Here is a 10,425-nt window from a genome sequence, read left to right as displayed (position 1 = left end):
CGGACCTGCCTCTATAACCGTGGTCCCAACACACTGTCTCGCACTACTCACTCGACTTCGCACTCAAAACACAGTCCCGGACGGTTCGCCACCCCCACCCCTCCAGTACCACCTATCTTCGCAAACGAAGCACGTCGCTCGCTGGTCCGCTGTCGCTAACCAAAGGGTCACTCGCCCTCTTCTCTTCACTTGCAGTTCCGGCGGTATGTTTACATACCTGCCAAGTCCTTGCCTGGAAAGTTCTCGTAGCTCTCCGAAGTGTTGCGTCATTAGAATTCCCGACTTAAAACTCGAAGCTTCGAGAAAATTGGCGTTCATGTTATGCCACTTCACGCAGCAGAATGTGCTATTCAGGGAACGGTTAACAAATAAACTCAACTAACGTAGCTACTGGGATAACACAAAGCATATATGCTAATCACTAATTTTTTAAATCAATGAAGGTATTTTTAAATGTCGTTCATGTTGATATAACATGCATGTATGTTTAACATTGATATTCTCTCTCTTTTTTTCAAGTAGGTGTTAAATATAGAGAAGAACGAGAATACTAAGTGATGTCACAGCTGACATTATTTGTCTTAACATTGAAGTTTGTAAGCTCATAGTTCAAAAGAACAGCAAGAGGAATTAAAGAAAAATGAATCAATCATTTTATATTTTTTTAAAATAATATTGTTGACAGTTTATTTCTCAAAGCCATGGTAACCATTCTGTACTGCGCAGCGTCATTATAACTATTTTTTTATTCACTCTACGGCAAGGATATATCCCGTTATGAACCGAAATACCCACTTTTTTAAATTTAATATATATATTTTTTTTGTAATTCAGCCTCTTTCATGGAGAAGAATAGTTCATGGAGCCAATACAATAGAATAACAATAACGATTACGTAACTCATAATTTGTTTTGGAAAATTATTTTGGCGAATTAGTTACAATTATTTTATTACTATACAGTTCCTTGCTTTGTGTTTCATTTTATTTCCACCTCGCCCCTCGCCCTGAATAAGCTGCAGGAAAGTAGATAAGTGTCACCTGTCATGCCTAATGGGTGGTCATGTTCATATATGAACCATCCAATTGTGATGCCTATGCCAGAAAATGGAATAATCTGTATACATAACTTTATAAATCATAGTTTTGTGTTGCGGGAACAATCTGAAATTAAAATTTGATACACACAAACCACACTTATGGTTTTTGTCCATACAGTCAAATATTTTTCTCGGTTTTAATAAATGGGTCGGGTTTAGAGAAATGCCATCAGGATTAAAAGAAAAAAAAAGGAGTAAGATTTTTTAAAGTAAGAGAACTTCAGTTTATTTGGTCAAAAATATTTATTTTAGGAATTAGGCATGATGAGCGAATGTTCTCATGCGAGAATCATTCATCGCTGGAACGGCACCCAAAGCATTTGAACAGTCGTCACTCTGGAAGGTTCTGGAACAATCGTGGTGTGACCTAGATCCCGCCAGGGACCTGGATCCCGTCCTCTGGCTCGCGGGCCTAGTAGTAGTAGGGGTAGTAGGGGTAGCGCTGGCCGCGGCTGGCGGCAGCTGCGGCCGCGGCGGCTGCGGCGCTGGAGCCTCCGTACAGGCCGGACCCGCTGGCGGCGGCAGCTGCAGCTGCAGCGGCGGCGGAGGAGTCGTACCCGCCGTAGTAGGGCGGCAGGTAGCCGGAGCCGTAGGGCAGGTATATGGCGGAGCAGGCGGCCACGAGGACCAGCAGGGCGATCACGACCTGGGGAAGACACGTGACCACAGTTCAAACACGCTGCTGCCCACTATGTTTTTACTGATTAAAAATCACCTAAAAAAATTGGTTGTCTGTGAAGTCGGTTTACGGACGATGGTTTAACGTGACGTCATAACAAAACATTGATGAAATGATTGCATACTTTATGAATAAAATTGAATCATTTTAATTTTAATAATAAAAGAATAAATACTTGAAATTATTCTAGTAATCAGATTTTTAAAATGCAAGAATAATTAACCTTTATTTCCGAAATTGTTGTTGTAATAAGAAATGAAAAACGCATTAACTTTTCACTTCACTTTATAAACAGTCGAGTGGAAGAGAGATAGATGCGGCGCAAGCGCACAATGTGTGTAATGGGACACAGCGTAACGGAAGAATATGCGTAACGGGACACAGCGTAACGGAACAATGTGCGTAACGGGAAACTTTTTCGTGCATGCTGCCGGCGTTCATCGATTTATTAGACGTTGTCACGTCAATAATTTCTAATGGAATGCTTTCTACTCTGCCAAGCATAGAGTTGTTGAATTTTTTTTTACTCACAGTCGTCTGTACTGTAGATTTAATGAAATACATCCTGATTTTGAATTAGTTCTATAATCTTTGACTGCAGGTTCATCATGAAAAAAAAGTTTAAAACATATCTACAACTAATGAGTTGTAGTGCTACGTAAGGCTGTTATATGACTTTGAAGATGAATACCAACAAAGTTTTACTGCAAGTAATATACGATATAATATATATGGAATGCTAACTGACTGGATAATTTTTAGCATAGTAATAAAATTATCCAAACACTGAAAAACTTGTCACTAACATCAACTGATTCCCCTAGAATAATATGGCATATGAATTAATGGAATTAAGGGTTTCGCCCTTAATTGTTTTATTGAAATTATGTACAAGAAAAACAAGTTTTTAAGTAGTTGCAGAAATTTGTTCAATTAAATATTATATAAATTCTTATTTTTCCCTTTAAAATCTTTCTCTATTATTTGTGATTCAGTTCCAACTTTAACAATAAGTCTTAGGTTTTTCAAGTTTTTTTTCCGTTGCGGACTTTCATACAAGCGCGGTATTAAAAAAAATATAATCGAAATAATCATGTAAAATTACGGATATTCATAAATTTTTACATTTACATAAAAGCAACTGTGTCGCTAGAAAAATCTCCACAGTAATACTAGGTAATTTCATATACTAGGTAATTTCATAAACATATTATAAATATACTTATATATATACTAGGTAATTTCATAAACATATTATAAATTAAAATAGTAGTAGTTGCGCACCTCAATAAAACTGGGGGAGGAACTCCCATATCCTGTAGTTACGAACCATTCTAACATTTGCCTGCAGTGATTTCAGGAAGCCATGGAAAACGGACGTCTGGTTGGTAGGTTTAGGATTATAACTTGCGTGATCTGGGATTCGATTCCAGTGCCTTAAGCGTCGTTATTTTATATTTGTGTCTTACACGGTTAAACTTGTAGACTTTTTGTGTGGCCAAATTTTAAGGAAAGAAAAAAATTCACAGTGATACTGTTTGCATAATTCGATGGCAAAGTTGAATTTTTAACATTTTTGTGCAGAATGGATGAGAACAAAATGTAATTAGAAACATAAAATTTTGAAGTTAGAAAGCAATGCTGGTGGCTACAGTGCGATATGGTTCAAATTTATTTCGGAATAAATTATTTAATATTATTTAGACTTTTAAAATTATAAAATTTCTCACAATCATACAAGGTTAATTAAATAAAATAATTTTTTTTCTGAAAGGAATCAAACATATCACATATTAGCCAGTAAAATTGACATCACACATTTAAAGTTCCAGGTTTATACTCTATTACATTCTTCTTATAAACATTGCACAAATACGTTAAAAATGCAACTTTGCCAGCTAGTTATGCGAGAAAGTATGCGATACACACTTTTACATTTTGGGAAAAGTTCAGCCACTCAAAAAGTTGGTAAATTTATCTGTGTGGAACGTAAACACACACAAAAAAAAAGACATGGAACAGGACATCACGCCCTTAACACTGCATAATTTTGCTCAATGGATTGGAATTCCTTCCATATATGTAATCCAACCCACAGTGTAGGCGACATTCTATCTGAGAAAAATGATTAATCAGGTAAATTATTATCATTATAAATTCTCTGCGTACACCACTACTGCAAATATAGGCTTCCATGTCCCTATAACATTATTTGACTACATATATATTTTTTTCTGCAAACAAAACAAAACAAAACATTTAATAAGTATTATATAAACCATATAAAATGTTGCTAATAGTATCAATCTAACCAGACGATCTGTATGTGTACTGTTTCGTTTTACAAAAATATAACTAAAATTTAAGAAGTTATCAATGATAACTAAATTTAGTGAGAAAGAATTTAGTTAGTATGTATTTTTAAATGTGAGTTTTCTTGCATGAAATTTTTTAATAACGATACATTTATTTTTGGTCCATGTATGAAAATCATTTGCTCCGGCACATTATTATTACGAATTTGTTACGAAGGACGTGAACAAAGAATACTAAAAGTTCTTTGTTACGGCCAACTGCCAGTTCTACGTTGTGAGATGCTGACTATTGGCTCACACGAAATTAAGCTAGTTTTTCAAATGGTTATTAAAATACAGTGACTTAACTGTATGAATTGCACCCATTGTTTAAATTACATTTCAAACATCGTAGAACTAACTCCTCACGGCATCTAGTTTAAGAGGTATAATTTCGTAGCATTTAAGAGCTTACAAAGTCACCAACCTTAAGTGCCATTTTGGAAGAATTAAAGTTGCTTCTCTTTCTTCAGGACGAAAGCGAGTGTGTGCTTGGGGTCCCGCAGTCGAGTGTTTTTATACTTGAACTGCGCCCGGAAAGAAGTTAGGCGAGGGCCGGGAGGGGGGGGGGGAGGGGTGGTGGTGTTTTATTTTTATTAGGAGCCACGAACGAACTGAGAAACAACGAATTTGCTTCGAAAGCGGCGATTGCGAGAGTGCAACCGTGCGGGCGTGAATATTTATTATTATTTTTTTTTGCAGTTTCGTTAAAACAAGGAAAAAGTGGTTGCGATTCAAGCGATTTTGAAGATCCAAACAGCTCGCGTCGGCCAATGGCGGACTGCAAGGGGAGGGGATGATTCTGGGGGAATTCTCGATCACGGGCCTCCAAGGTCGAGCGGCTAATCAGGAGAGCGTGACGCCGCGGACAAACTCGCCACCTCGTCGAACCCCGGCGGCGGATGTTTTCGAACCCCCGCACGCTAGCCTCTTGTCTGAAAGTCGGCCCACGTCACGGAAAACACCTACGCGCGCTTCCTATTTACGGTCGCCTCTGACCTGCAGACATGGCGGGTTTCTAGACGTAGACCTCAAGGCACAGTGTAGCGAGGAAGTCTTACTTAAAACTTGTGATCGCTTCGACGTAAAACGTTCCGCTAAATTTTTTTTTTTCCTAGCCTAAGTTAATTCTAAGTGTGTAGGGGAGGGTCCAGGTTAGGGGAGGACCTAAGTGTGTCTCAGGCCGAAGCCTATACACTCTACCATGCGGGTTTTTAACCATGCAGGACAAGGGCGCATGCATCGTGTGCTTATTGGGGTTTACTGGCCAGCCATGGCTGCAATTGGCGCCATGACTGACGCCCCATTGGTCGCCTAGCTTAAAAGCTAGCTAATGTGACCCAGGTAAAACCTGCATAGACACAGGGAAAACCCTGGGCCGGTTCATGCGGGGATCAAATAACATACATTAAGCAAGCAGGTAACTACTGGACAAGAGGGACGAATTGTCCAGGTAAGAAGAGTTGGAGGGGCTGAAAAATCAACGTTCCGCTATTTAATTTTCTGGTTGCCCAATTTTCTGGTTGCGGACGGTTCAGAAAATTCTCGATGCCTTGCTCACGTAGGGAGCAGCGCACTTTGGACAGCGAAATTTTTTGGCCATGGTTTAAGCACGGAGCTAGGAGACACCGTGCTGTGACGCAGCCAAAGTCACTTTTTAACCTCACCATTGCCATACTGTATAAGCCCAAAACATTGCGAAAATGGTGCTTTATACCGCATGATGATTATTAGTAAGGATGAATCAGAATCCCCGTCGTTAAAAAAAAGGACCTTTCATAAAATAAGTCATTTAAATGCAAACACCACGTTTCGGCCAATGTTTTGGGCGTCTACCAAAGAGGGCGCTAAAAAAAAAAAAGGCTTCACACACTTAACATGTAATCATGCATACGTGACCACACCCTGGGATTAAAAGTTAAAAATTTTCTCAAGAAGTTCTTGATTATTTTTTGAAAATATACGATATCTTTATTGATTAAAATGCTATTTTCTTTTTGTGCGTTCAGGTATTTTATAGTAAATGAAATAATTACATGATTTGAAAATTCAAAGGGTTTTAGTAATATGTATAAAATATTGGTAACAGAAACTCTACAGAATGTTTTTGAACAACACCAAGTGTGTGCGATCAATTACGTAAAGTTGTATTAGAATCGTACAACAATTATTGTTACTTTCATTAATATTATAAATAATGGCACTTTGAAATGAAATTAATAGCATAAAATTAGAAAGACCATAACCTGATTCCATTTAAAATCTATCTTATGAGTATTTTCAGCATAATTAGTGGGTTACTTGATTTTAAATAATTAAAAGTGTACAGTTGATGGTTATTTTGAGCCAAAAAGCTGGCAATTTTTACTCGCAATAACCTCTTTCTGAGTTGAGCTGTGGGCAGTAGGACTTTTATGTGTAAATAACAATGAATGGTAGATATCCTTAGAATAAACCCACGGTTTTTACATGTAATTAGCGTTAGGTTTGATAATTTAATGCTTTATTCACATAAAATGAATGAATATTACAAATACGGAACACTAGTTTTCATTAACATGAGGACATAAAACACTATGTTCCTGCTGAAAATTTGTGTATAATTTTCATGGTCCTTTAAAAATGGTAAAAATCAGCCTCTTCAAAACAAAAAAATTATTAATTTATTCACACAATAGTAAACCTTTGTTTATTATTTATCCGTTACTCAATATTAATTTGGTTATATATATATATATATATATATATATACAGTGTAAAATCTTTATAACGTCTCTCGATTTAACGACAAACTCCTCAAAACGTCGAAATTGCTTGACTTTGGTTGGTTTACCTTGTTTTCTATACAATAATACACTTGATATAGCGTCACGCTCACTCTTTTTAACAATATGGCATTACAAATCATTAAGCAGTACTTTCTAAATTGCCGAAGTTGATAAGAACTGCAGGTATGTACGTTCTTTGGTTTGCTGTTTTGTTGTGTTATCTAACACGTGTTTACTTCGACTGACGTACTGGAGATTCTAAGACTTTTTTTTTGTATGATGAACTTGCACATGTTTACCTCGGTCACTAGACTTTTGTCACATTGTTACACGTTATCATTTTTGCATTTGCTTACAGACTTTCGAACTGTAAATATGGCGAGTAAACTAAAATCTTTGTGTATTGACGAAAAAGTTTTATAAGCACTTGATGCAGCGAAACTATTAGAAAACTACTTTTTATATAATCAAGGTGATGTGGCAGTATCTCAAGATATCAGTAAAATACATAAGAAAATACAATTAAAATATTGGAACAGCAAAAAACATCAGTCGAAGATAACAGGCTATATGCAATAAGTGTTGTTATTTGTATGAATATTAATAATCATGTGTAAAATGTGTAATATATTAGTAAATACATATTATTATAGAACAGTAAATTTATCTCTTTTATTTCTCTCCATTTAACGACCACTCTCTATAACGCCGATAAATGCTCAGTCCGTTAAGTGTCGTTATATAGAGTTTACACTGTAGGTATGTATATATATATATATATATATATATATATATATATATATATATATATGAATATTATTTCTGGGTGTCCACAAGACTATTTTATATTTTACAGTTCAATATTTGTCGTACAAACACCATTATGTTTCTAATAACAATGGATGTTTTTTATGTCAAATCTTAAAAAGTGTAAAAAAATTCACATCTCAATTGGAGTTTCAAAACAACTTATGATTTAGTACTTGTCACGATTTGCATAAGAGGACATATTTGTTTAATCTTTTCTCTATGTGGCTGAAACAAGAAATATGTACGTCTGGCTCGCATACGATCGTGCCGCGGAGTTGACTGGCATGTGGCACAATCTCTTGAGTCAAGTTGTCTCATCGAAGTTCTGCCCCAAATCGCAAGAAGCATCGCAGTGCGATGTTTCACACCCGCGAGAGACGTATTCCCAAGTTGACGGTGGGTGAGCGCAAGAGCGGGTTAAGTCGGAATGTCCAGAAAGAAAATCTGCGTGCTTCTTACCACCGCCACCACCTTTCCACTCAAGAAACAGAGAAAAAACTTTTTCTGTACTTTTACAAAAAAATTCCTTTGAAAATAAGTTGCTAAGAACAAGTTACAATACCATTTCTACAACCCATGGCAACATTTATTTTTGCATATATGAAATACGTTCTTCGAGACATATTTTTACAAAAATTTAGTGAAAATTTTATTTTTTCATTGATGTGTCATTCAAGCATTTTTTTAAAATCTAGATAATGGGTACCGAATATTAAATAATTGGAAATTATTTCGTTTTACTCTGCTTATTATTATGAGCAGTTCATACTGGAAATATATTCAGGGAACAATTTATAAAAAAAAATTTATCTGTTGGCGGTACTGGGCCAACTCAAAGCATTAATGCTCGGGTAAAATACCGAACCCAGTATTAATGCGAACACTATACAATTATTTTCATGTAAATGTACAAATTTACAAATATCTGTGATTTACATAAATATTTATATTCCATTTACAAAAAAAAAATTGTCACAAGCCGTTCAGTACTCGCCAGTGATGTGTAAACATCTAGACTCGTTAACGAGAAAATTCATGTGTCCTCATGTCATTCATATTGCAAATAAACTTGTACTATGAAACTCGGACACGATAGTTCTTTAAAGTAATGCCGAGCGTGATACATATATTGATATATAAAATATTATATTTTCAATACCAACATTTATGGATGCGAATGACACACATACTTTCTGCACCCGCTGCTATAATTCGCTGCCTGACTCGTAAACGTTGCTTGCGATGATCACCCGTAGATGGTAGCACGAATCATAAGGAGATGGCTAATTAAAAGAAAAGGCTCCTAAAAATGCGATAAATACTGTAAAATAAATCCTAAACCCTGACATTGTATCTGATTTTCAAGGACTTTATTAAAATACTGCTGATCTTATTATTCATCAAACAGTCAGTACTTTAAAGTTTCTGCACACGTTAGAAGTTATCCTACTTGTAGGGCAATACGAAAACATAAACCTGATACATTTTAAATAACAGGTTATAATTCTAAGAATAGTTTTGTATTTTTCTTTTTGCTCAAACGACTGAAATCAGCCTGTAAATACTTCCTACAAACAAACCTTAACTTTATAGGACTGATTAAACATTAGAATTACATAATATTTAACTATGTTATTAAAAAAGTAATACTTTTTTTTACCAACGAGGTTTGAACAACGTCAAACATTCGCTTTTGTGTTCTACAAGCACGGGGTATACCGCTGTACTACCGAGACAATGAGAATTTTGATAGTAGAATATGTAATTATTATAATCATTTAAATGTCAGTTTTTAAGAATTTTAAAACTTTTAATTATTTTTACTGTGATTATTATTGTTTACCTAATTTATTCACGGTTGTTGCACTATTCCAAAGTTTAATTTGGCACACAAATACATGTCCCCCAATGTTTACGAAAGTGACTATATACGAGTTTATGTCGCTACACATGGGTCTACCATCTTGACGACTATGGCACCTTGGTTACGAATTTCCGTTCATTTAACTTCCGTTACATTCATGAAATTACTCCTACCAAATGCTGTATACCGAGCTATCTTAATAAATACAGAATTTCAAGATGGTGGTCAAGATGGCGGATATCGCGACAGTTGAATGTCTGGTAATACTTACTCAAGTAGGTGAAAAATAAACTAATATGGCGGGAGCACCTTCTAGCAGACGAAAACAATATGTTGAATCCAAGATGGCAGCCTCCAGCAGACGAAAACAAGATGATTTCGATGTATCTGCCTTGACATTACTGCTGGGAAGTCAGTCTGCCGGTGGCTTCTGAAGAGGAAGGATCCGCAGCAATTTTTAATCGAATGACCTCACCAGGTTTGAACCAAAATCTTCATGATACAAGTACGATTTTTTAAAATCAAAATTGTAATTAAATAATTTATTATAAGTTTTAAAATTGTTCCCATTTTTGGATGAAAATAATGGATTATTAAGATGGTGGATGTGTCATCACTATTAAAAATGACGAAATGTTCTAGAATAAGATAGTGCATGTGATGTAAGCAAGATATTTTATTAAAATTTTATTTAAACTATAGTTAAAAATTTAAAAAAAATATTTGTATTAATAAATGACATGTTTACTCTCGCTGGGAATTGAACTGACGACTGAAATGAATTAAGTAACTAAAATTTTGATGTAAACAATTTAATTTATCTATATTTTTGGAAATTTTTTAGTGAAAAA

At 35.5% G+C, this 10,425-nt stretch overlaps 1 protein-coding gene across 1 annotated transcript; it reads right to left on the bottom strand.

Annotated features, from left to right (window-relative positions):
- Positions 1 to 1,299: 1,299 nt before the first annotated feature.
- LOC134531975 (transcription factor SOX-1-like) lies at positions 1,300 to 4,636 on the bottom strand. The gene is made up of 2 exons (XM_063368077.1): positions 4,560 to 4,636; positions 1,300 to 1,745 (listed from the first exon to the last, which is right to left on the bottom strand). Exons 1-2 carry the CDS (start codon positions 4,569 to 4,571, stop codon positions 1,512 to 1,514), a joined length of 246 nt encoding a protein of 81 aa, XP_063224147.1. The 5' UTR covers positions 4,572 to 4,636; the 3' UTR covers positions 1,300 to 1,511.
- Positions 4,637 to 10,425: the final 5,789 nt, after the last annotated feature.

Source organism: Bacillus rossius, chromosome 5, assembly GCF_032445375.1.
Source record: "Bacillus rossius redtenbacheri isolate Brsri chromosome 5, Brsri_v3, whole genome shotgun sequence".
Taxonomy (NCBI): domain Eukaryota; kingdom Metazoa; phylum Arthropoda; class Insecta; order Phasmatodea; family Bacillidae; genus Bacillus; species Bacillus rossius.
This window is presented reverse-complemented; position numbering and strand designations above follow the sequence as displayed.